The following is a 26,648-nucleotide window of genomic DNA, read 5'->3' as shown; positions in this document are numbered from 1 at the left end:
AGCAAAGATGGGAAAGACTATAAAATAGTCAATTTACACTAGCAAAAATATTTAACTTGATCTTGCTTTGTAAGACAGCTCATCTCTGCTCACCTGCTACACTGTGGTAGACTAACAAGTGCTGTGCTGCCCTGTCGAGCTGTGTAGACTTCTTAGTTATTCTATCAGTTTTTTGCACAAGGGAGATTTTCATAACTTGAACATTGATTTATTTCCATCTCCAAAGCGAGCACAAGCAGCAGAGTGGTCCCCGTCCCTCCTGTCACACACTGAAGTTTACATTTCTTTCTGTCACAGTTTGTCAAAAACAAAGAGGAGGACCCAAAATAATTTATTTCACACAAAAAAGGCAAGCAAAGGATTAGCAAAGAAATGTCCAGGTATCAATCAAGATACAAACAAAAATCCAACTGGGAAACAAGGAGAAGTTTTAGGGATGACATGTGACAAACTGACAACAAGAGGGAAGGAACACTGAGGCTGTGTCCAAATCACTCCTCCTTCACAGTATAGTGCACTATATATAACTCACTGGGTGCATCCAAACTGCAAAGTGCCTACACAATCCTTCAGTAGTCATTAGACAGTAGACTGTACCTACTGTCCGTGCTGTACACTGTTAGTATCTACTGTTCAGTATGCACACACAGTAGGCAGATAATTGTTCCTACTTCGTCTGATTCATTCAGTGTAGAAGTGGCGTCATTTGTGTTATCCGAACCGGCCGCATCCATCCTCTTTTGTTTTTTTTGTTTAGCTTTATTCAAGAAGAGTAATGTACATAAAAAAAATAAAACAGGAAACACTAAAGACTAATAGGAAACATTAAAATAAAGAAACACACAAGGGAAACAAACAACACCAGGGAAGAATGAGACAAACTAAAACAAGAAAGAAAATCTCAACTCTGAAATAAACAAAACACAAAACTAAACCAGAAACTCATGACACTTCAGTCTTTATCCAGATCATCCTGCAGAAGAGTCTTTAGAGGCCGTGCTCACATTCTGTGGATGACCTTTAACCTTCTCTCTCTCACCCTCAAGCACACTCACATTAGTCTGTCTTTGTTGGACAGATGTTGAAGTTCATTTTTATTTGTGTTGTGTCTTGTTGCTCTCATCTTATTTTTGGTCTGTAAACTATTTCAACACTGAATGCACAGGGGCCTCTAACTGAGAGCTGCCTTTATTAGTCAAAAGGTGCAGCAACACCAGGCTAGTAAAAGGGACTTTCAATTGGGATGAGCTTGTTTTTGAAGTTTTAGGGTATTGAATAGTGGATCTTCTTTTGTATTATTGATGCTCTGTGGTTTATAAAAGACAGATTCCAAATTCTCACTGAGGAAGTTGAATACAAAACATCCCACCAATGCAAGAATCATGTTCTGTGAAAAAAGGGTAAAGAAAAAATGTCCTTTGTGTCAGGATGTTATAAAATCTTTTACCAGAATCCTGCACACATCTAGTGTTCAAACAACCACACCTGTTCTGCCCCGACAAAGCCCAATACATGAAGAGTAAGAATAAAAAGGGTTAACAAAGAGAGAAACATGCAGATTACTCAGGCAAAAAGATAGAACAGAATTTATTTTTGCTTCACACACACAATTCAGACAAAGATGTCAAGCTTATTACTTATTTTCCTTTTAGTTTAAAAACTGCTTAAGCACTTAAAGATGAACAAGTACTCACAGTTAATAAAAACAAATATAATATGCAGATTTATTGGCAGAATCAATGAGTTTAAGTGGATTTATTGATCTGTATCTATTAGGAGTTTGGAGAACTTGACAGCCTGTAAGCTGCAGACTGTTCACTGTTTGTGCCACTCATCACCTGCCAACAGCTAAATAAATTATTTAGAAAAATTCTTAAAGATACTTATACTTAGAAATAATCCACTTCAATTGTGAGTTCTTGTTAATATAAGGTTGTGCAGTTTTCAGTGGGTCAAAGCCATACATAGTTTCTCATTTTAAATACTTCTTTTTAAAAATAACATTCCAAAAAGTGTCCTTTCTCCTGCTTTCTTGGTTTTAGTATCAATAACTTCAGATGTTGTTTTATCCTGCAGGTGTGGGCTCTGGGCAGCGGCCGGGAGCACGTGATGGACGCCATCTCTCAGTGCGAGCAGGAGGTGAAGAGGAGAGGAGGGCAGGAGCAGCACACTCCCTGGCGTCTCTTCTTCCGTAAGGAGATCTTCACTCCATGGCATGACTGCAAAGAAGACAAATTCAGCACAGACCTCATCTACCAACAAATCATCCATGGCCTGAAGTTTGGGGAGTACCAGAGTGAAAAGGTGGGCTTATATGTATATGTTTATCTGACATTACTCCTGCTGGTTTATCTGATTTATATTTGACATTTCCCCTCTCATATTTCACCTCCACAGGAGGATGACCTTGTCCAGCTGGCTGCCAAACATTTATACGTCCAGCATGGCTCAGACAGCAGTCCAGAACATGTGAAGGAAACGGTTCAGGACTGCATCAACAACTCTCTGCTGGAGGCAAAGTCAGAGGCCAAGTGGGTGCAGATGGTCAGCACCGCTCATACTCAGGTCAGTCACATAAAACTCAAATAAATAAAATCTATAATGATCTTCAGTTGGTTAAATGCTTACCTCAGCTTTTTTTTTTAAATCACACCAGGGTTCATATTTGAGCTCAAGACAAAAGACCGATTCAGTGAAGGCGGAGACGGTGGACTATGCCCGAGAGAAGTGGCCCATGTTCTTCTCAAGGTTCTTTGAAGTTGTCAAACTGTCAGGTAAGGATCTGTCAGCAGCTGATGTTTCCAGTCTCTCTGATTTGTTTTGTTAAGTTAAAATAATCTATTCTTCAAGAAATTGCAATTATTTGCAATTTCATGAATCCATATCTGGCATAGATTTATGACAGTGTTAAGATGATATACAAGCTGTTTTATATATATATATATATATATATATATCACTCAACAAATAAGGAATAAAATCCTTTAAAGTGAGGAACTTTCAGTTTTTGTTGTTTTTGGCATGTCCATCCTCTCTGTCTTTTGCCTGCTGCACTTTTCAGAAAATGTGTGTTTGTGTGAGATTTTCCCTTGATGACATCACAAAGGGCAGTAACCCCTCCTCCAGGTGGGTGACACTCCCACAGCTAGGTGTTTGTTCTGCCCTCTGAGTCTGTAAATAACAGGGAATGGTGTGAAAAAGTCAGAGACACTTGAGCCCTTCTTGAGAGGCGTGGTCAAACACAGCTCATTTGCATTTAAAGCTACAGACATGGAAACAGCCTGTTCTGAGCAGGGCTGAAATAGAGGGGTGTATAGGCATGATCAAATACAGGATCAGAGTGGATTTAGAACAGGAAACTTGAGACATGTTTTGGGGATCTCTGAGACTTATTTAAAAACTTGTTGAAAAGGAGAATAATATGTGCCCTTTAATTTCTTCACATTATGACATTCCACTGAATTGTTGTTTTCACAGAGAAAGCTGACTCTTAATGTTATTATGTTTACACTTGTGTAATACATGATGCTTAATCTTTAGTCCATCCATCATATAGTCGGTTGTTCATCTTTTCATTGCATGCCAGTGAATTTATAGCACTCTGGTGATAGTCGTGGCTGGAGGCGTTATTTTCATCCAGCACGCCTTGAAGGAAAATCTCCTAATTTGGCACAAACGTCCTCTTGTTCTCAAAAATGAACCGATGAGTTTTTATGGCCAGAGGTCAAAAGTCACTTTCAGTGTATGGTATCTAAGCAATGCCTGGAGGGAATTTAATAAATCAAATGTTCCCCCCCATAAAAACAAACCTGTGTCAGAATGAGATACACAGAACTATTGATAGAAACACAATGAAACAGGGGTCAAGACTCAAACAACGTGTTCAATTCAGAGTGAATAAGTGGACCAGAAACAATGTTTCTTCTCTCTTTGGATTCTAGACTCACTCCTGTTTAGTTTTTGTATGTATGATTGTCGGGCCCTTTGGTCGACTTTTTGCTTTAAAAATAAATTTGGATTGAACGAGAAACTGTGAGGAGCTGGCTGTCATTGCTAACTGTGTCTGTGCGTCAAACTTCCTCTGCCACTGTTGTGCGATGTTATAAGTCTTTACTCACTTTGCCCTTTGTAAGACTCCGGCCATGTGTAATGGAAACACAGACAGAGTGTGCACAGGTTGGCAGAGAGGAAAGCCATCCATCGAGTAGTTTAACTCTGTCGTCATGAAATGATTTGATGGACCTCTAACATGCCCAGGGCAGCCACAGGAGCTGATCTTTTTTGTTACTTTGACAGAGCATTAGGTTTATTGCTTGACTTCATGGTGTGGATTACTTTTAATTGTACATAATTATGAAAAAAATGCTGCACCTGAAATAAATCTACAATCCCTGCTTTAATCGAGTAAATATGTGATTAATTCATTATAAGGAGGAGGGTGAGAGAGAGAGATTTCTATGTCTGCACACATTCATGCTGCAATCAATGTTTTTGTTTCCTTGTAAGAGTGGCTGAGGAACGTCTCATAAAAAGTAGAAGCAACTCTTTATCCTCGGCAGGAATATATGTCATTATTGCCGTCTTATCTCCCCTGACTCATGATTAATTGCTTCTTGTTCCCATCATTGGTGTTTGTTTTAGGGCCTGCGCTGCCAAAGAACAAATTCATTGTGGCCATAAACTGGACGGGCATCACTTTCCTGGATGAGAGAGAGAGGAGGCTGCTGGAGCTCTCCTTCCCCGAGGTCACCGGAGTCAACACCATCAGGTAGAGACTGAACCAGAGGAGGAGGAAGTGTTAGTGTGTGTGAGTTTGAAGAGGTAAAGTCCAGATTTAGAAAACAGTGTGCCATTACTGGATTCGGCTTTAATGCCCACACAGGGAGGGTAAAGCGTCTGGACAGGCAGTGAATCTGCTGACCCTGAAAGGAGACTTCACTCTGAGTGGGACTGCAGCTGGAGACATGGCGGAGCTGATAACGATGTTCCTCAGCGGACTGATGGAGAGATCTCAGTACGCTGTGACTTTGAAGGAAGCCTCACAAGGTCAGAGGACCTTTGTTTTTTCTTCTTATGTTTTTTAACAGCTAGAATATCTCTTTTGAAGTCACTTCTTCTGACTCTTTTCTGAACTTTCTTCCATTCCTTTACAGATGACCCTGCACTGCTCAGCTTCAAGAAAGGAGCGCTCATTATAATTATCAAAGACGATGAGTTTCCTTTGCAGCGGGGCTGGATTAAGGGCCAAAATGACAGCACAAAAAAAACAGGAGCCGTCCCCACTGAAGATATCTTAATCCTACCCACACTCAGCAAACCCACAAACGAGGTCATGGTAGGTAGACATCTAAAACAACTCTTAGAAGCTCTATTCTTTCAAGATTGTTTGGAGTATTAAAAGCATTTTCTTTCTTTCAGAGCCTCCTCAATTTATCCCCTAACCAGAGGAAGACTATCATACAGGCAAACCAGAAGGAAACAGGAACCATGGAGAAATTGGCTCCGTTCACGCTGAAGGAATTCGCCCTTGAATACTTCAGGTGTTACAAAGTTCACAAGCTGATTATCAGGAAAATGATTACTGGAACAGTAAAAGAAATATCTGTCTTGTATCATTAATCCAACAGGCAGCCCACAAAGGACGTGAACCGTCAGGTGATTTCCAGAAACTCTGCTCCTGAGAAGCTGTGGGCGAACTCCAGAGAGCCAATCAGACAGCCCCTCCTCAAGAAACTGGTGGGAAACCCCGAGCTCAGCCACAAAGCCTGTCTGGCCTTCACTGATATCCTCTGCTCACCAGATTTATTTAAACCAAAAATGACATTTATTATTATGTGTTCATACCAGTATTTATTTTGGCTTCTTTTTAGAGACCTCCTTTTGTTTGATTTAAAATTGTGATATGTATCATAACTTGGTAAAGCAATAATTGTGGACGTGTGGAGCCGCTGACAGCCCCGAAATAATTTAAGAAGAAGACATACTTTTTTAATCCCTGAGGGAAAATTCAGTTTTTGACTTTGTTATTGCACATGCTACTCACACACATGGAATACACAAACAGGATCCTATGGACATGCACTAATGGAGAGATGTCAGAGTGAGGGGCTGCACACAAAAGGGCGCCCCCAGCATTTGGGCTCAGAAAGTGAACTGGCACCTCTCCAGCAGGCAGACCAATTTCCATACTATTGGTCCGTAGAAGGACTTCAACCGGGATGCTCCGACCCCCCTACTCACTGAGCTGCTCCCACCTTCATATTACCCCTGATTCTATTTTTAATATTAGTGTCAAAGAAATGTTTAAACTCAACACAAATCAGATAATGTTAACTGAGAAAAATCCAGTAATAATTATAATTTATAATGTTATTTACTTCTAAACTAACCGACTTGTCCTTGCTACCAGTGGTGTCGCCCCCTGGTGGACATTAAAGAAAAATGCAGGTTTAAGGGACTTTCGTAAAGGCTTCACTTTTAATCTTGAGAGGCAACTTCTGTCTTCAGAATCACCTTCTGACATCACCGACTCTTTTTACTTGATTAAATGTTGACTTTGAGAAGGTGTACTCGTCCTTAACGTTTGCGTACCGATCCTGAAATATATGGGAGATTACCCCACCAAGCAGATGCAGAGTCCACTGGAGCTCACAGACCAGATCTTCGGCCCCGCCACCAAACACGAAGTGCTCAGGGATGAGATCTACTGCCAGATCATGAAGCAGATGACCATCAACAACAACAGGTACGCTTCTCCTATTTCACTTTACTGCTTCACTAAATCTGATAAAAATGTGCTTGATGAAAAATCTTCCATGCTTGAAAAGAATTGTATGAAAAGGGAAATAGTATTTGTCAAGTCCTGCTTGGTACTCATGATTTAAGTCAATTCAATGTCAATTTCTTCTTTGCTTTAATAAAAATTCTGTTAAAACTTTAAAATGAAGTTCACAATGTTCACCATGAACTAGTTGCTTATTAGCATGCTAATTAGTAGCATACTGTCTGTTTATTAGTCATTAAGCACTTTTTTCAAGTCCTTCTGGTGTCTCATAAAAACATAAAAATGACTTTTATGTATTGTATGAACAGAGAGAGAGAAGAGGAGGTTATACCAAATTGCACAAATACATTGGCAACTTTTCAGTACCAAAACATTTTCATTGTGTTCATGCAATTGAAACAGTGTGCAGGAGTTTGGTTATTAAAAACAGGAAATGACCTTGAGCTTAAATTGGTTGCCATGGTATTGAAACAGGATAGTGTTTGATTTGTAATGCTATCGTATCAGAGATTAAAATTCTGGTTCTGTGACAACCCTGCTGTAATGTTGCATTGTTTGTAATTGTACAAAGGGAAAGTGTTCAAAGTATAGGTCCATTATTCATCTATTTGATTTAAATGTGTGTCTGAGCTGTACATCCTTTTAACTTGACAGCATGGGCTTCAAATGACTTTTAAACATGTCAACCTGTAATCAGGGACACCAGGAGGTTTCTCATTTTTCTTTTAACTCATGAATCGGCAGCAATGGCCGTTGTTAAATTTAGGAACTCAGAATTAAATCCAAATGAAGAACCTGACTGACTGGTGGAGTGAAGTCAAAAGAAATGGGATCTCCTTGTTTACTTCTCTTTCATTAAAGAGTATAAACAGTAAAAAAAGTGAAACCCTAAAGAGAAAGGAAATGCTTTATAGTGTCTTACATGTATTTGTCTCCACCTCAGGTTCAGCGTAGAGCAGGGCTGGCAGCTGATGTGGCTCTGCTGCGGCCTGTTTCCTCCCACCCAGTCACTTCTGAAACACACTCAGCGATTTCTGGATTCCCGTCGCAGAGAGCCCCTCACCTCCGACTGTCTGCAGCGCCTGCAGAGCTCACTGAGGTTAACCCAGTTCTGTTTTATACATAACACAAACACACTGTGTGTTTCCCCACATGTAGAAGAAAGGTGTATAAGATGAGAGAGGTGTCACAGCATCATTTATAAAGCAGCTCACTTTGGTGATGTAATTGTTTAGATATTTAACATATTGTGGGGTTTGTGTGCCTTGCTTCAGTAAAATGCAGTAGCTGCTATGAAACAGGCTCTAACGGGTGCAAAGTGATTCTTGAGGATTGTGCATAATCAGAGTATGTGCTTGTTTTTGTCAAACTGAAGCTCAGATTGTTGTTCCAACTGTCTGACAAAATCACGGCAAGGATCCAGTAATAGCCATTACATTACCCTCCTCAGAGCCCCCAGACTCCTTGTAGAAAAACATTAATGTTTCCTCAGAGAACATCAGAGTTTCTGGTCCATGGTTGCTTATTAGTTAGGTTTTCTGTTATTTTGATTTATTAAAATTATTTATTAAAGATGCCTACATCACGTCAAGGCGAACACTGAGAGACACAGAGAGAAGAGAGTCTTCCCTTGGGCTGTCAGAGCTGTGAACTCTGCCCTTCTCTGGTCAAAATATAACACCTCATCAACATAGTTGGAACTGTGACTGTGACGTACATGATGCACTCAAACCACACATTTACACTCTGCACATTGCGCTTTGACACGTTGGACACTTCACACGCGGACACTTCTCACTGCACCCTCTACATCCTTTACATCTTCTACATTTTGTACATTTTTTATACATTTCTTTTTTAAATGATATATTTCTACATTTTACTGTATATATGTTCTGAGACTGTCATTTATGAGTGCTTTTATTGCACGGCTTTAGGGAACAGTCATTACATTTCACTGCACATCTGTTTGAGCATGTGACAAATACAAATCTTGAGTCTTGCTCTGAATGATCTGACACAGTACCGGTGTAACACACAGCAGCAACAACAACAAAAGAGAACAGAAAGGCAACAGGAGACGAGTTGCTCCAGTCTACTGCGGGGTCAAATTGCCATTTTTGTCGAGTAATGGATGTTTCTGGGTTTAAAAAAAAAAAAAGCATTTGACTCTTTGTCAGAAAGGTCTATCTGTTTAGTCATCTCGCTGTTATCTTGTCCAAATAATCAGAGATTGTCGATGACATGAACTAGAACTTTTATAGGATGAACTTTGATCGGACGCACCTGCTTCCAAGGATTTCACTATAACCGGATACACATCTGCAAACCTTTAGGTAACTTGTAGTCCTAAAATACAATTCATAAAAGACCTCATTACCCATTAAGCCTGACCTTGCAGCACTGCTAACAATGATGTTTTTATACAAATGTCTTGTATCATTTTGACAACACAATTGCATTTGCACGGCCTCCTCTATAAATATCCTGTGCTCACATTCAGTGTTATAAAGTCAGTGACAAAAGGATCTTTTTTCATCTTCACAGTTTGTCGATGTTGTTGCATTCTGGTTTGCAATTTTAGTAACAGGGTGTGAGCTCTTCTTGTGACTGAATTGAATCTGTGACTTCTGTTTAAACATGACCTTTAAAGATAATACCATGTCACTTAGCATCTGCTGTGCTTGTGTAGGCTGGAGCCCAGGAAGCTGCCACCTCATCAGGTCGAGGTCGATGCCATCCAACAGAACAGCACGCAGATCTTCCACAAAATCCACTTTCCTAACAAAACAGAAGCGGTACGACACGGACAAACATGTATATGTGAACTTGCAGAATATTCCCAGGTCAAATATTTTCTCCTTTAAAACCAGTGATGCTGTGATTCCTTGTTTCCATTTTCAGAAATTTGAGGTGGCGACAAGCACCAGGATCAGGGATCTCATCCAGAACATCAGCAAACAGCTCAAGCTGGCCTCAGCAGACGGATTCAGCATTTTTGTCAAAACACATGACAAGGTTTGTTTGACACATGTCACTAAAGGCACATTTTTTAAAATATCTTTACCTTTTTCCTCCATCGTCCTGTTCCTATAACCGAATAAAGCTTTGTTTTCATTTCTCATTGTAAACAATAAACACCTTATACACAACAACAATAAAACCAAAAACAACAACAATATCTCACTCTTGTCAGTTTTACCAACATTTTCTGTTTGGCATGTGTGAAAGCAAACCACCCTCACCTAAAACCACATCGAGTTTATTGAGTTGCAAGAGCTTATCTAAAACAGATCATCTCCTGCTAGTAATAAAATAGAACTAGAAATATTCACACTATGTAAACTTTCACTTGTGGAAAGACAGAAGAGTTCTTGTTAAAAACAAACACAGTGTGTAGCGTACTGATTACTCTGCTTACCAAGTCTGCAGCCCCTGCACAGAGAGACAGCAGCAGTCAAGAGTACAAGGCAGAGTGGCCGTCACACAATGTTGTTATTCTGAGATAATAATAAACAAGTCACGCTAAAGGGAACATTACTTGTTATTACAGGAAAATGGAGTCAAATGTGTATGGATGCATGGCTTCCACAGAAAAGAGAAAAGAGATTATGTTGATTATTAAAAACACACACATTCACACGTTACATTTCCACTCCACTATAAAGTCTGCCAATGTGTTGATTTCAGGTTCTCAGTTTGAATGACACAGACTACTTCTTCGATAGTCTGAGGCAGATCACAGACTGGTCTAAGAAAGCCAAGAGGATCAAAGACGGTAAAAACATGATCTACCCGAAGTGCTACTCTTTTTCTTTAGATGTGTCTCTGTGTTTCATTAAAAAGAACCTGTTTGATCTGTGTGTGTCTTTTTGTGTTTGCAGGTGGACCTGTGAACGTACCGTACCTTGTGTTCTTCATGAGGAAGTTGTGGTTCAATGTGGTCCCTGGCAGAGACACTGAGGCCGATCTTATCTTCCATTTCCCTCAGGTGAATTTGAATCAGCCACCGTCACATTTTCCATGCCAACAAGAGTTTTCAGATCGTGTGAAAGCCAGATCTTTCCATTAAGTACAGTGTAGTTTGTCAAATAGATGAAACAATATGACCTCCATTCTGATACTTTTAGTTTCATTATGAGCAAAAGGACTGTTTCAGCTTCAGAGTGTTTCCTTCTACTGAACGGTTTGGGTTTGGGTTTGGGTTGTTTGTAGTGAGTTTTAAAAATACTTGTTATAATATCTTATTATCTCCCAGGAGGTGCCAAAGTACCTGAGAGGATATCACGTTTGCACCAAAGAGGAAATGGTCAACATTGCTGCTCTGCTCTTAAGAATTAAAGTAAACAACGACAAAACCCAGTTGGTCCAGATTCCCAAGCTGCTGAAAGAGCTGGTGCCTCTAGACCAGCTGAAGGCCATGTCTGAGAACGAGTGGAAGAAGGTATCAGGTTCTTTTTACCGATTTCCTTTATGTATCTGGTTTATTGATTGCCTGTCTGACAAATACTATACATCCTACTGAAGTCTACACAGCCATGTAGGTCGATGATTGATTGATGATACTTTAGTCTGAAATCTGTCTTACATCACAGCAGCTCCATACACAACATACAATAAATGGCAAAATGCAAAGATGCACACATTTGACACAGCATTTTAAACATCAACACAGGCTTCAAGGCCCTTCAGTGTACTTTTGTTCTGGGATTAATCTCCATATTTACTTCAAGGATTGATGGTGTACAAAAGAGTGATTTAGTCTGACCTTAAGTCAAAGGTCAAAGGTATCTTTATTGTCCCCACATGGAAATTTGTTTGCAGCTGGACATACATAAACAACACTAATAAATAATCCAAACATCAAGTGCATAAGTACATAAAACGTGAAACATGAAGCCCAGCAGAGATGCTCCATCTTCCAGATAAAAATGATAAAAGTGAAAGTGCAGTGTGCAATGAGCAAGAAATTAAAATTCAACTGCTATTTACAATGTGGAGCTCCTGCTGTTTATCTACACGCCGTGCTTCTGCAACGCTGTAATGCAATGTGAATTCTCAGACTGGGACACCAACATTAGGCTATTGCGGAATCAATATGAACGTCCAAATACCTAATGAAAGAGGATCTTCATTAAGCTAAGAAGAAGACACCTGCACCTGCATTACAGATAACAAAAGGAGCAGCATGAACCAAATACAATTTCTCTCTTTGTATTCATCTCTAGAGCACAAATATTACTCCACTCAGTTACTTCCTTCACGAGACGTTGGTGCCATGAACAAAGGGCTCAAGAGTTTTGTTAGTTTGAGAATCAGAGAAAAGTCAGGGGATCATCAAAGGTTTTACAATCCCTCCTGAATATCTGTACCAGATAGTACGTAACTCTACATTTCTCAACATAAATTGTTCCGTTCTAAAGATATCATCAACACAAGAGAGAAGTTGAAGGGATCAAAGTCAATAGGATTCACCCCCAGGGGAACACAAATGTCTGCCCATGGTTTTCCTGTCCAAATGTACAGTCGTTCTGCGTTTTGATGCTCCACAGTTTCCATCAATGTAGCCCTGGTTCTGATTGTGTTGTTTGGTTTGTTTGCCATTTGACAGGTTGACACTTCCACAAATCAGATGTATAGAGGAAAATTTAACAAAAGTCAAAGTTTGACTGAAAGAGTTAAACACAAGCAAGCAACACATGAATAGTTTTCAAATATATCGTAAACTTTTAGAAAAGGTAAAAATATTTAACCTAAACACGTAAGCTAACATGAACCAACTGCATTCGTTGGGGGCTATTTTAAGTTGTGGATTAATAAATTGATGCTGCTCATTTATGTTAACAGGGTTTAATGTTTAGAAAAAAATACTGCTTTCATTCAGTGAAAAGAGAAAATGTGTTAGTTGGTGCAACAGTGTTGCTCATTGATGTGATCTTTGTCAACACTGGAGCTCTATAGCACAGAGAAATAAGATTAACTTGGCTTTCTTTTATGCATGTTTTGATCTATTGATGAGATTTGTGACAATGAGAAACGTCTAGAATAGAGCCAGCCTTATCCTTACCATCTCTTATATGAACAGAAGCACCATTATGTCATCCCTGTGATCTTTTCTCTGCTCTCTGACAAATACTGCCTGAAGGCTGTGGGGGCGTTGACAATCATTAACCTCATTAACAGGATGCACATTTCTCCTTAAGAGCCAGAGTGTTGCATCATGCTGTGATGTATGTTTTTTTTATCATTTCAGACTATTGTCGCCTCTTTTAACAAACAAGCTGGTATGACTGTTGAAGAAGCTGTGGTGGCTTTCCTGAAGGCGGTGTGCCGCTGGCCGACGTTCGGCTGTGCATTCTTTGAAGTGAAGGTGAGAGCTGCAGTCCTTTTGGTCTGGTGGAGGGATTATTTATCTCATTTATATGATGCTCTCGCTCTCTGCCTTCAAGCTCCTCCCACCCTTTGTGATAGTGGTGCATTTGTTGTTTATGTGCAAATATTCAGAATCTACTGTAACAAAGCGTTTTCTCATTTGCTCTACACATTTTTCTTTTCAGCAAACTTCAGAACAAAATTTCCCAGATATTGTGAGAATAGCAATCAGCAAGCAAGGACTCACCATCATCCACCCTAAAACCAAGGTGAGAAAAACTAGCATTTTTAAAACCAAGCCTTTCTTCTTAATGTTTTGTTTTTTCTAAATCATTCATACGTACAAACAACTAGAGCATTACATTAAATTGTTCCTAAATGGTGCAATAATCATTGGAAAATGTATCAAATCGACAAGCCAAAGTACTTCTTTCTTCCACTGACAGGCTCATCTTGTTATCCTCAGAGTCTGACAACATCACAGAAACGATCCCTGTTTAGATAGCCCTATTTGTTAGACTAAACTCCTCTTTGTTAAACTATGGAACAGAGTTAATATCTCTTTCTTCAAGCAACCAATCTCCATTGTCAACAGCAATCATTTTTCCTCATAGGACACAGATCTCCTGTTCAATAACTGCCTCTATCAGTTATTTTGTTTGTGTTTTTATGTGACTTTGGTAAAAGATCCCATCACATCAGCTGTAGACAAGAACCTCTCTTGTTCTGTGTGGTTAAAATGACTGTTTTTGTCAATGGAGTCTGTTGGCTCAAAGAAAGTGACCACTCAGATCCATCTTCATCTAAAACCAAACAGCGGTTTGTATTTTTTAGGGAAATGTTGTCAGATGTTACAAAAAATAATCTGAGTCTGTCCGTTTGAAGAAAACAAACACTTTATTGGACTCACTTTGTTAAGTCGAGTTGCCCCAAAGGTTATCAATGCCATCAGCTCACTCAGGAGTAAGAAATCTACTGAAGCAACTTTTAGTTTGTAAATATATGTCCCAGGTTTACAGAGGCCAAAATGACTCAAGAAGAGAATTCCCTTCACATAATTTTTCTATATTTATTTTACCATTAACTATTCTACTACTATCCCTTTGTCGTGTGTAGGATGTTCTGGCAAATCACCCGTTTAATCGCATTGCTAACTGGTGCAGTGGAAGCACCTACTTCCACATGACCATCGGCAGTTTAGTGAAGGGGAGCAAATTCCTGTGTGAAACCTCGCTGGTAAGATCTATTAAACACACACATGAGCTTTAAGTGATAAACTGTCCGTTTGATTTCTGTTCTTCACCACTGTGTCTTTTTCTTCTAAAGGGTTACAAGATGGACGATCTTATAACCTCCTATGTCAACATGTATCTCAGAGAGAGGAAGGCAGTACAAACCAGGAACCAACGCTTCAACTGAGCTGAGCCGCAGGGACACAAGTGTGTGACGACACAAACTTCTGTCTGTTTCTGCAGATTAATACAGACACACTCAACTTTTAGTTCATACTCACACAAAGAGGCAGAGCAGCAACATTTTGTTTTTTTGTATTGATGATAATTGATCAGCTCCTTACAGAAGTTGTAGAGTCCTACATTGTATTGTATTTTTCTTTGGCATTTATGCAATAACATTTCCAAAGTGAACAACACATATTCTGGACACAGTTTCTCCAATCCTTAATTCAGGGAAAGAATCTCGTGTTGAATGAGGTTTATAATATTCAAATAAAACATTCATTTTCAAATATTAAAGGAGCAATATGTAACTCTGACACCTAGCGTTTAAAATGTGTACTGCATTTCATATTGGAGAGAGCTGTCTCCCCCCGCCCCCTCCTTCCGAGAGCTGATGCGCATGTGGGTTGCCATGACGCGGACATGGAAGCTTCAGTGTTTAGCCAGCTCTGCATCGGTCTTGGAACCTTTCTGCGCTCTAACCTCTCTCTATTTTTCAAAAGTATCTCCAATATTTATCCTAGTTTGAGCACATTTCTAAAATGCAGAGGCTTTTTCGGTCAGGTAAAATCAGTTATATCTGAACCAGTTCGCTTGCCTGCTTCCATCACTGCAACACCTGTTTGTTTGCAAATGGCAAATCCAGGGGTGTCCAAAACGGCCGTGTAAAACTGCCTCCTTCTCTGGTGAAAACAAAAACAGTCCATTCAGGACAGGAATCTAAACTTAGAAGGGGGACTTACTGGCTGCAGCATTGTTGTCTGATGATAAAGTTAGGTCACTTTATCATTGAATTCAGCAGATATCTTACATAGTGCTCCTTTAATTAGAAACGTGTGATGAATTAAGGAATCTTTAATTACAAATCAGTCCAATTTGTAAACCTTCATTTTATTTGTTTATCATGAAAGATTTATGAGACTCAAACCTTCAATATTGATCTGCATGCCTTCAATAATAATCAAGGTTCCCTTTGAAGATTTCCTACACATTTATATCCATCACTCAGATCCAACACTTATTGTGTTTCATGCACTTTCTTCTTTTAAAAAACCATTGAAGCCAATTGTGAAAATAAAGGTATTCTTTAATATGAATGTTGCTTATTTATTGCATCTTGTGAAAAAGTTGACTTAAACGGTGTGGAAAAATCCCGATTCAAATCCATAACAAAAGATGCCGTAGTCAAGACAAACGGGCGAAACAGACCTGAGGAAGAGAATATGTTTACCAACAATGTATCAAAGTATAATTTACATGACATTTTTATCACAGCAGGATATACAGCAACAGTACAGCAGCTTTCAGTAGCAGTTACCACTTCCTTATGTAGCGGTCTTTGATGTAGCGGTCTTTGATGTAACATCTGGTTTCCACGGCAACTTTAAATATATCTGGCCTGTCTTTGCAGGCCGCCACGAGAAGACACGTCTCATTGCAAATATAAAATTAAGGATAACTGGCTTTGATAACTTTTGGAAATATTTCAGGTAATGTAAGTACTCAACAAAAAATATATATAACATAGTTTAAGTCACTTTTTAATATATTTAGATATTTTAGTGCAAACATTCTAATAAAATTCTACATTTTGTATGTTTAATATCTCAGCCTGAACAATGATCTCCTCTAAACATAACAAATTAGTTTTGGTTCTGAACTGACCAAACTGCGACAGGTTCAAAATGAGTTCAGTTAAATGTTTACAGTGCTCTTCTTAGGAGAAAGTCTTGTGTTTGGCCAATTGCCTTCCCTGGCCAATCACAACACAGAGGGCTGGGACAAGGTCCAAATGTTTTTTGAGAAAAAAATCACCTCTTACTTCTATACTGAAACCCCCGGTGCAGTTCCTCAAAATGTCCACTTGAGACAGGCTGCAAAAGCCAGACAGGAAGACCCTGCAAAGAGCCCATTTTAAATTGCCCTGCAGAAGTAAACATGGTAACAGCCTGGTTCAGAAAGTGGTTTTGTTTTAAAAAAGCTCATGTCTCTGTCGTTATACACTCTTTATGGGGCGGAAAATGTTTGTAACCCGTCCAATTTGATGATATTAAAGATAATAGTTGTGCATAATTACAGGTGTAGCTGGTTTAACTTATGGGAGGGCGCACTGTAGCTGTTATCACAGAGGTTTAAGGCTCCCCTCACCTCCTGCTGTTTGCCTGTTACTATGTTGGCCTAAAGTTAGTTAAGAGACACAATTTCCAGTTTGGCGTCTGCCATCGCTGGGCTTCAAAACTATTTTTCAGAAACCAATTGGTGACATCACTGAGTTTAAATGTCCACGTTTTATACAGTCTATGTTGCATCCTTGTACAAACAAAAAGGTTTTCACTGTTCAAAAAATGTCTTCTTCCTGCTAATATAGTGATGAAAATGCACAGGGTACTATAAATACATGTGTATCTTCAGAAAATAAATTAATTCTTAAATGATTCTCCTCATAAAAATAACAAAATATACAATATTTCCCCACTGTGGGACTGCTGTTGAGTGTAACTACAGTGTATTATTTTCTGTTAAAAAGTTGTTTGAGCAGCTGTGAGCTTCTCCTTCACAGCAGTCAGAAGAACGATATACTGTATTTATGATAGTAAACACTTACACAAGGCAATGTTTTTGCTCCAGGGTTACGAGACGCACAACAGACAGAGCTGAGACGCTGAACAAAAGCGGGGGGCCGTCCCAATTAGCAGTTGGCAGTAGATTAACAGAGTAGTGATCTTAAAGCTTCTCCACAGCCCTGCACAGATAGTGGCTTCATTCAAGTGTGCAGAACAGCATTTGCATGTGGATGAAATGGAGAGGAGAAAGGGCCGATGTGTGCGACACACAGCTGTGATCTCCTTCTATGAAAGAAATATTATCCGCCCTCAGCCAGTGGGACCTCTCTCCACATCTGTCCGATGGCTATGTGACTGATTATTTTGGGCATTCCAATTCAGGATGCCCCCAGGAGGCAGAGGACCAACAAGGGCCTCTGTTTGCTTCAAGCGTCCCCCTCCTCCTCCCTCCCTGCTCTTGTTTTTCACCCGCTCTCCTATAGGGAATGAGGCCCTCTGTAGAACTAAACAGCATTTACAAAAGATCATCTCTGAGACTTTAGTCATAAACGTCTCCATCAACAACACAGGCCATCTTCTATCTATCAGTGGGGGGGTGGGAGTTCATGGTGAAGCCGCTCGGTGAACAACCGCTGGGCCTCGTTTCCATGGATTCATACCCGACGACTCATTGCGACTGAGGCATGCCATTCTTCTCCCCTGCGGCTTAAATGTGCAGCTTATTCTGACTCAGGCTATTGTGGAGCGCACAAGTGGCTCTCTGAGGAGAAGGGGATGGAGAAAGAAAGGGTGGGGTCAGGGTTCAAATGAAAGGCTCCCGTCGGGACTCCCTCCCTGTTATCAAATTTGTTGAGACACAAAAAGAGCAACAGTCTCATTCCCAAGAACATCTTGAGGAGGAGAAAGGAGGTTAGAGGACGGCATTCTTTGAGTCCGAGCTTCAGTCCCTCTACAGCTCAGCGGTCGATCTCCACAGTCGTCACTCTGCTTCACTCCTGGGCTGATTGTTGCTGAAGTTTCCCTTCAGCAGCCAAATCTTTCTTTGAGAAGTTCAGAACTCTGACAAGCTCCAAATCTCAGGTATGTCTTCTCATTTGTCCTCAGATTTAATCATGCAGTTTTTTTAACTCAACAGTTTAAAATAAAATAAAGTAAATGGAAACTTGTTATTTACACTAAATGTGCATATTATGTAAATCAGAACAACAAAAACTTGGAGCTAGTCTTGATGTGCGAAAGCAAAACAATGAACATAGAAATACAACTCCCCCTAATACAATAATATTAATAAAGTATTTCTGAATCTTAAAGCCCCAGTGAGAAGTCTTTTTACAATACCTGAATCAGACTGAATTTAATGTTCATGCCTCTTTATGACCTACTGAAGCGAACATGACCATCAGCAGCAAAGTTGATCATTCTTATGTGGTTATTCTTAATGCCTGAAACAACTGCTGTGGGGAAGGTGTTACATGAGGTGTCTAACAGCACGCTGCTGAAACAGACTTTTTTTTTTTCCACAGCAAAGATTCACATGGGTTAGGGTAACTGTTAAAAGAAGTTTAGTTAACAAATACTTCTAACTCATGTACAGGACAAATAGGATATGTGATTATATGAAATATGTTCCGTATTTCTGTTGTAAAGGTGTCTGCAGGAATGTGCAAGAATCGGTCCAGGGATTGTGCAAAGTCTACAGAATGAAATGCAGAGGGAAACTGGAAACAGTTTGAAGTTTGATGAGAGTAAAGGGGTTGGGTCCATGAATGAGGGTTACAGGAATGGAAGTGACTTGACAGAAGAAAAGTTGACAGACAGCGAGAAGTCAGACAGCAGGATGAAGTGTGATGAGAGGTGAAACTGACACCAGTGAAGAAATACATCAATCCCGCAATTTACTTTAGGGGCATTTTATGTTCTTCAGTTAATCAGACTCGGGATGTTTTATTATGATAGACTTGCAATACATCGTATCGCATCGTATCATGTAAAATCGCATCGTATCATTTTGTATGGGATCGCATTGTATCGTATCAATCGTATCTCATAGTATCGTATGTCTGGGATTGTATTGTTTTGCATCATATCAATTGTATCAATTATATCACATCGTATCGTTTCGATCGCATCGTATCGAATCGTATGGTATGGTATCGATCATATCCCATCACATCGTATCATGTGAGGTCAACAGGAACAAGCTGATTTAGAAAGAAATAAACATTTGAAAAAGAGCAAAAAGCTCCAATGAGATATAACAAAAGATTTACCTTTGAGGTCTGCAGGTACCTCAGCAGACAGCATTACAGTGGAGTTAAAGGTTTGGCTCCTTAACAGGGATTCCTTCTTTTGACTGTAAGTGACACAAATGGTTGCAGTAAAACTAAACACCCTGGACACTTAAAACATACACTGTACAAAATAGTGAGAATGTATTGTGTAAATGAATCACTTTGGTCATGTAAATCCCAGAAGAGCTCAGCATGAAGACAATCAGCTTTTAAAGATCAGAGAGATTAAGAGCACCTGCATCTAATTTCACATTAACTTCAATGTTTTCAGGCTTTACTGTGTCGAGTTCTTATTATAACAGATTAAACACATCACAGCATCACAACAAATTGTTACTGGCTAATCTCTGACTGCTGAGCGGTGCCAGGATGCTCGGTGTCTTCTCTGCCAACACTCTGCACATGAACGCCTGCACAGATCTGCTTACACTGATCGTTGTGATGGAGGCATATTTCAGGATCTCCTCTCTTTAGGATTATCCCTCAGGGCTCCGTATTTACGGAGGCTTTTCCATTCAGTTGTGCTGCTCCGCGTTTGTTATCCCTGCTGGGACCGCAACCCTTTTTCTTTGGGGGGACTTGTTCCCCTGAATTCGCTAAGTCTGAGCCTTGGCTGAGAAAAGTCGTCTGTTGTTGGTCTCCGACTCTGAAAAGAGACACGCGGCTACATCTGGCTGCTTCCTAATGGGCCAAAATTCTGAACAGTGAGCTGGTGAAATGGAGATTTAAACCAGTCAGATAAAGGGGACACAATCCCTTTAGCTTTTTGTTGCATTTGTGCTACATTGTTAAACACATTTCACTGTTAGACGAACTGCCCTCCCTTCAGCTTTGGAAACATCTGTGGGACGACAGTTCACCCCTGCTACATGTTTTGGTATTGTTCTTGGATCCCCCACAAATCTGAAACTTAATGAAAAACATTCTTACATAACGGATTTCTGCTCACGCCCCAGCGGTGTTTGTTCAGAAGTCAGGCTAAAGGAGGATTTAATAAGAAATTAAAAGGTGTGGACCGTGAGAGCTTGCCAGAGTTTGTGGAGGGGATCCATGAGTGGGTGGTCATTTCTGAGGTGTGTCTGAATATATCTAAAACAAATGTTTAGTCCTCTGACTCATCCTAGAAAATATATTAAAACTTTAAATTATCAGTGAGGATGTGGGACTCAAGTGTACAGTTATCAGAAGTTTGCATGTCTAGAAAAAGTTTAGCCTATCTGGCGTTCCACCTTGAACTGGCATTATGTAAGCAATATAATCATACTACTTACAATCGTGCTTCATAAAACCACCACTTGTTGTTGCAATACATCAGATGTTTAACTCAATAAAGCTCCTGTGAGGAACTTTCAGTTTCCCTTGATTTTGGCGCCCCCTGGGTAAAAACTAGTAACTCTCTATGTCTCTATCTTAGCGGATTTTTTTCTTGTAGTTGTGTTTTCTGCAAAAAAAAAATCTCATCCTGCTTTATTTTAACCTCCAAAAAATCTCGCACTGTGAATCTTTGCAGAGAAAATTGTACAGTAAAGCTGTTTCTGCAGAGCTGTAATCCCCTCAACTGACACTGACCCAGCAGCAGTGGTTAAAAGCATTAAAAAATGACTGTTTGGTAAAGGGATCACTAATAATTACAGTCTGTTTCATAGCCAGCTAAAAAGTCCTCACTGGAGCTTTAACAAATGTAACATATGAAGTAGCTATAGTTTAAGATATGCTGGTAGGAAGCTTTTTGTGTCATCTCTTCTTGTTTGTCCTTGAGAGTTTTCCATTCAGTGTAGATAAAAGAAGTTCTACGGACGAATCAGACTACGGAGCTGTAAAAAGAAGAGTGTATTTGTAATGGACAAAGACTTCCTGGACTTTAGACCGTGCAGAGGAAGTCTGATACTTGTCGTGGTCAGGATGAAGTAATTATCCGCTCAGAGGACATGTTCACTTGAGCCGGAGACACTGACATCTTTTGTTACCTTGTGGGACTGGCACTGTGACAAACACTCCCTACCTATTGTGTGTGTGTGTGTGTGTGTGTGTGTGTGTGTGTGTGTGTGTGTGTGTGTGTGTGTGTGTGTGTGTGTGTGTGTGCGTGTGTGTGCGTGTGTGTGCGTGTGTGTGGACAGGAATGGCCTGGTAAGGTTTCCTGTCACTGTGACAGTCTGCTTTTTGAATACTAATAATGAACTATTAGAGAAGCATTGACTACAAATTGCAGCCAACGTAGCAGTGTCTTAAAACTGCTTTTTTTTTAAGCCAGCAGGGGGCGACTTCTTGGGATGAAAAAACATTGTTCGTTGTATAAAGTCTTCCAGAAAACTACCAAACTTCTTACATGATTAATTACCTATCTGAAGTAAATCTATTATTGTAAGTTCTCAATCTTCTCCAATTAGGGTTGATACGATCCCTGACATTTAAACTACAATACAGTTTTGTAAAAATCAAACGATATTGACACCCCTTTGGATACCATAGCAACAAAAACAGAATCCATAGGGACCCAATATTTGTTAATTTCTTGGTTTAAGTTACCAAAAAATCACAAGCAATCTCCTACGCACTGTCTCAATTGCTCATTACTTTTTCAAGTTTCAGCACCATTGCCAGCATATTTGTGTCATTTAGAAAGAGCTTTCTCTCTTCTTCTCATGCAGCTTTTGGTTAAAAATATGACTGAAGTGTTTTGTAAAGCTTTTCGATAGATCATCATTAAAATAGCAAATATTGTTTTAAAAACGTGATATCAAATATTATCAAAGTATATGAAGATTTTGACAACCGTGTTTCCAAAGCAGCATGATTATAATCTTAGATAATGGCCCCATTTGGGATCAATTAAATTGGTGTATTATTTATGGCTTGGCTACCTTGTAATTGACAAGGGGCTACCACAGGTTGTGTTAGGGTTATACATTTAAAGAAAATGTTTCTGTCTCCTCAGCCACCAGAATGGAGTCTGCTAACACAGAGCTGCCCTTCCTGCTGTCCAATCAGTCATCAGAGAGCTGTGCAGTGGACACGACAGTGGAGAACACCCTGTTTGGATGCTTCTACATCCTGGTTTTCTTTTTAGCTCTGAACGGAAACAGCCTGGCTCTCTGGATCTTCTCCCATCAGCGAGGCTCCTCCTCTCCTGCTAACATCTTCCTGATTCACCTCGCTGTGGCGGACTTATCGTACGTGGTCATTCTCCCCCTGAGGGCCACCTACCACCTCACTGGAGGACACTGGCCCTTTGGTGAGGTGCCCTGCAGAGTGGCCGGCTTTTTATTTTATGTCAACATGTATGCCAGTTTGTACTTCCTGGCCTGTGTGGCGGGGGATCGCTACCTGGCAGTGGTTCATGCTGTGAGGTCGCTGAAGGTCCGTCGTGCTCGCTACGCTCACATCATCAGCTTCTCTCTCTGGGCCCTGGTTACGGTCTCCATGGCACCGCTGCTGATCACCCACCAGACTACAGAGGTGGATGGCGTGACAGTGTGTTTGCAGCTGTACAGAGAGAAGGCCTCACGCAACGCCCTCATCTCACTGGCTGTGGCCTTCACCCCACCGTTCCTCGCCACCCTGTCCTGTTACCTGCTCATTATTCACAGTCTGCGCCGTGGCTCCAGGCTAGAGCCAGCTCTCAAAATGAGGGCCCTGCGCACCATTGGTTTGGTTATGCTCATCTATGTGGTCTGTTTCCTGCCGTATCATGTGAGCAGGGCCACGTTCATCCTGGGCTACAACCATCCCGGCGTCTCCTGCCAGACCCGCAGAGGTCTGAGCTTGGCCAACCGCCTCACCTCCTCCCTCACCTGTCTGAACGGCGCCATGGACCCTTTGATCTACCTGTTTGGAGCTGAGAAGTTTCGAGGCACCTTAAAGCGTCTGTTCTGCAAAGACAAGGCGGGGGTGTCAGGAGCCACCAGCGGGGAATTAAAGGGAACACATGAAAGCTCTGTGAGCGCCAAGTCAGAGTTTTGAGGAAGAGAAATTGGAACTCAATCTTTGGCACAGTTTGATCCATTTCAAACACAAACTTAAATCGGCCTGACTATCAATTACCAGTTTCCACAATGTGGTTAATGAACCAATGTAGCCCCTTAGTTTAGAATAAAATCCTTGCTCCATTGTCAGTCCCACTCCCTGAACCTTCACAGACTTTATGGACTCTACCACCTTCTGTGGCTAGGTGGTCATCTCTCATCCAGAAGGTCAGGGGTTCGATCCCCAGCTCCTGCAGCCACATGTTGATGTATCATTGGCCAAACCACTTAATCCCAAGATTTCATATGAATGTGTATAAATGGGATTAGTTAATACTAATGGACACATTACAAAGCAACCTCTGCCATCAGTGCGTGAATGGGTGGGTGTGACCTACAGTGTAAAAGTGCTTTGAGTATTCAGAAGAATAGAAAAGCACCATTCAAGCTCAAGTCCATTTACCATCACCTGACCTTCTTACACATCCAAGAAGGACCTTTATGGACTTGAGTGTGGATTGCTGTGTATTTTAACTCGGCATAGCCTCAGATTGACTTTTTATGCACTGCATTATGGGCCCACATTTGTAACCCAGGAAAATTGACTAATGGGCATATCGATATGCAGTGAACATTGATACTGGATGGAGCTCAATGACACTAGCCCTTGCCATCCAAAAGTCTGCAAGACTAGACATTGACATTGCTTTACTTGTTGCCATCAACAACCTTCATCGGCAGAAAATGGTAGCCTTCAAACACACTACATTTGTTCTAAAACACGACAGGAGACTAAACAAAGTTCAAAAATGTATTTTTTAACTACCTGTGCTTTACAAGCAACATGTTTTTTCCAATAAGTGCATGATGTATGGGGCTGCAGCTGCCTGAGCATCGACAAGAGTTTAGTCCTCACAAGCTTCACGTGTATGTTTAAGAATAATTTGTGTCAAACACCAAATAATTAGGCATGTACAGAGTTTTAATGTATCTACTATTTGTGTACTGTATGCTCGGCCAGATTTTTATAAATTCTCATGTGTAGGCTTTTTCATTTTTAACTAAGGTATTTTTGTCTTTGTGAGTAACAAAGTCAGACTGTTGGTTGTGCCACCATATTATCCAACTATTGACTAGACAGACATGAAGGTGGGGATTTTGATGTTGTCCACTTCCTTGGTTTATGGCCCTGTACTTAGATAAAAATGTCTAGTGTTTATATGCACATTTTTTCATGCCTGCTGGACACTGTTTGTACTGTTTGCCTGGTAGCCGCCTCTTGGTTTCACAGTGAAGGCAATGCTGAAGTGCGCTAAAACTGCATTTTTTCTAACGGACAGTAGGGGGAAACTCTATTGATGACAAAAAGAAGTCAGATTGTAAATCTTCCAAAATGTGACCCTACACTTCTTAGTTGATTTATTTCTACAGTTTAAAAAAAATAACAGTCTCAACTGCTATTTTCACGCTTTCTCTAATAAAGTATGATGTCCCATTTAGACGTAAATAGACGATAACGTAAGTTATGCTTTAGGACTTGCTACCAGTGTTTGACAAGTACCTTCTACGAATAAACATTCAACAACAATGGAGGCATAGCATGCCCAGCCTCTCCTCAAAATATGGTCACTTCTGGTTCAGTAAAAAAAAGATTGCATCAGCCAAAATGAAACTTTAGTCTACAAAACAGTCGACCACAAACCAATTGATGACATCACTGCGGCTACTTCTTAAAGATGCTACAGCGTACGACTCTAATGAAGAAGATGTTGTGGATGTTAGTGCAACAAAATCAGAACTATTGAAACCTGTAATGCAACATTGTTTTTATCCACACTGTCAGCAACGCTCTGAAACATGCACTACATAAAATGCAAAACAATCACAAAGACAACAACAATGCACTTGCAAGTCTTTTTTTGACATCAACAAATTTGTTCCTTTAAATCCACCCATGCTCTCATATTACAATTGTCACATTTAATTTAACATCCTATATGAAATTAAACCTCTTGGCTGAACGATGGTGATGCTTCATAGAGGAAACAACAAATGATCAGGTGCTTTATTTTGTTATGCTGACATTTACTCATACGCTACATCAGTATGTAAGAATTCCTATGTGGGTAATTGAGCATGCTAATGCCAGAGTCCTGTTTTTTGTACAGATTTTTCAATGACTTTTAGAGACTCGAGCCCGACAAACCTTCATTGTACATATATGCATTACTTCTCTGTTCCCTAACTTTTCTACGCTATGCATTTATCTCTTTGTCACTTTTTATGATATTGCACTTTTGCATGCTAAATTATGAATCTTTTTTTTTTACTTTGAGTCACTGTGTCTGAACATGTCTGCAAAAGAAAAGAAGCTATAGACGGAAATAAATGATTCACAATGTTTAGTCATGTATGAAATGTTCTTATTGACTTTTTGTGATGTGTAACTATTTGATGTAAATAATTAACTTTCCTACAACAAAGTCATACAAAGATGTTACATCTGAAAGAGACTTCTCTGTAAAAATGCTCTACTAGCTTATTTACACGTTGCCAACTGACTCAAATGCTATTCTTTATTTCCTTTTGTGTCACCAATATCTGCTTCTCAATGCTCTTATATAAAATATGTATTACCTCAACAAAGCAATTGTTGTCATTTGAAAGCCAAAGACTGATTTCATGTCTGCTGTGAATGAGATAATGTCTTGTCTACACTGTGACTGCATGTCTGAAACATTTCTGTGAAAGTGGGAAACCTATTTCGAGTGTACAGAAACCTCTGAGGCTGCAGTGACTTGCCAGTGTGTAGTTCTCTTTTTTTGTCATGTGACCTATGTTGTGGTTTGCAAGCAGCATTTTTTTTCTTTTCCCTCCTCTTATTTCTGCAACACTTCCTGTCCATCACATGAACAAGGCAGGCCCATTCTAAACTTGTGTTTCCTGAATGTATATCAGAGAACACCTCAGCCCTCTTGATTGACGGTTCTACACCGAGTCATTGGACCCAGACAGAGTGATCTGATGAATATGAGTGCTTTTAATTCAGATGAAAGGAAAAATATAAAAATGGCATTACAAATGTATTCAGGAACCAAATTAGGCTTTTCATAGCAATTTAAACAAACGATTTATCAGTCAATTCTTTCATTTCATCAAAAAAAGGATCTCTCATATTCACCCTCTTTTTTACTTCCCCTTTTCACTTTCAATTCAAC

The 26,648-nt window shown here is 40.0% G+C and overlaps 2 protein-coding genes across 3 annotated transcripts in view; both read left to right on the top strand.

The window, feature by feature from the left end:
• The window catches only part of LOC132957140 (unconventional myosin-VIIa), a 29,170-nt gene extending 13,460 nt beyond the window's left edge, over nucleotides 1-15,710 (top strand). For both annotated transcript variants that reach the window (XM_061030544.1, XM_061030545.1), the window contains 19 exons: nucleotides 2,077-2,304; nucleotides 2,398-2,565; nucleotides 2,657-2,774; nucleotides 4,642-4,768; nucleotides 4,883-5,046; nucleotides 5,154-5,335; nucleotides 5,419-5,540; nucleotides 5,628-5,782; nucleotides 6,592-6,745; nucleotides 7,728-7,883; nucleotides 9,477-9,582; nucleotides 9,689-9,802; nucleotides 10,475-10,562; nucleotides 10,669-10,775; nucleotides 11,043-11,228; nucleotides 13,038-13,154; nucleotides 13,342-13,425; nucleotides 14,273-14,392; nucleotides 14,483-15,710. In XM_061030544.1, coding sequence (XP_060886527.1) covers nucleotides 2,077-2,304; nucleotides 2,398-2,565; nucleotides 2,657-2,774; nucleotides 4,642-4,768; nucleotides 4,883-5,046; nucleotides 5,154-5,335; nucleotides 5,419-5,540; nucleotides 5,628-5,782; nucleotides 6,592-6,745; nucleotides 7,728-7,883; nucleotides 9,477-9,582; nucleotides 9,689-9,802; nucleotides 10,475-10,562; nucleotides 10,669-10,775; nucleotides 11,043-11,228; nucleotides 13,038-13,154; nucleotides 13,342-13,425; nucleotides 14,273-14,392; nucleotides 14,483-14,575 — 2,589 coding nt within the window. In that variant the 3' untranslated portion in view covers nucleotides 14,576-15,710. The remainder of the gene's footprint in view (nucleotides 1-2,076; nucleotides 2,305-2,397; nucleotides 2,566-2,656; nucleotides 2,775-4,641; nucleotides 4,769-4,882; nucleotides 5,047-5,153; nucleotides 5,336-5,418; nucleotides 5,541-5,627; nucleotides 5,783-6,591; nucleotides 6,746-7,727; nucleotides 7,884-9,476; nucleotides 9,583-9,688; nucleotides 9,803-10,474; nucleotides 10,563-10,668; nucleotides 10,776-11,042; nucleotides 11,229-13,037; nucleotides 13,155-13,341; nucleotides 13,426-14,272; nucleotides 14,393-14,482) is intronic.
• Nucleotides 15,711-17,720: 2,010 nt separating this feature from the next.
• Nucleotides 17,721-23,671, top strand: gpr17 (G protein-coupled receptor 17). The gene is made up of 2 exons (XM_061030530.1): nucleotides 17,721-18,257; nucleotides 22,404-23,671. The coding sequence occupies exon 2, from the start codon at nucleotides 22,412-22,414 to the stop codon at nucleotides 23,426-23,428; it is 1,017 nt and encodes a 338-aa protein (XP_060886513.1). The 5' UTR covers nucleotides 17,721-18,257; nucleotides 22,404-22,411; the 3' UTR covers nucleotides 23,429-23,671.
• The last annotated feature ends 2,977 nt before the right edge of the window (nucleotides 23,672-26,648 follow it).

The sequence above is a fragment of the Labrus mixtus genome, chromosome 3 (assembly GCF_963584025.1).
Source record: "Labrus mixtus chromosome 3, fLabMix1.1, whole genome shotgun sequence".
Taxonomy (NCBI): Eukaryota; Metazoa; Chordata; class Actinopteri; order Labriformes; family Labridae; genus Labrus; species Labrus mixtus.
This window is presented reverse-complemented; position numbering and strand designations above follow the sequence as displayed.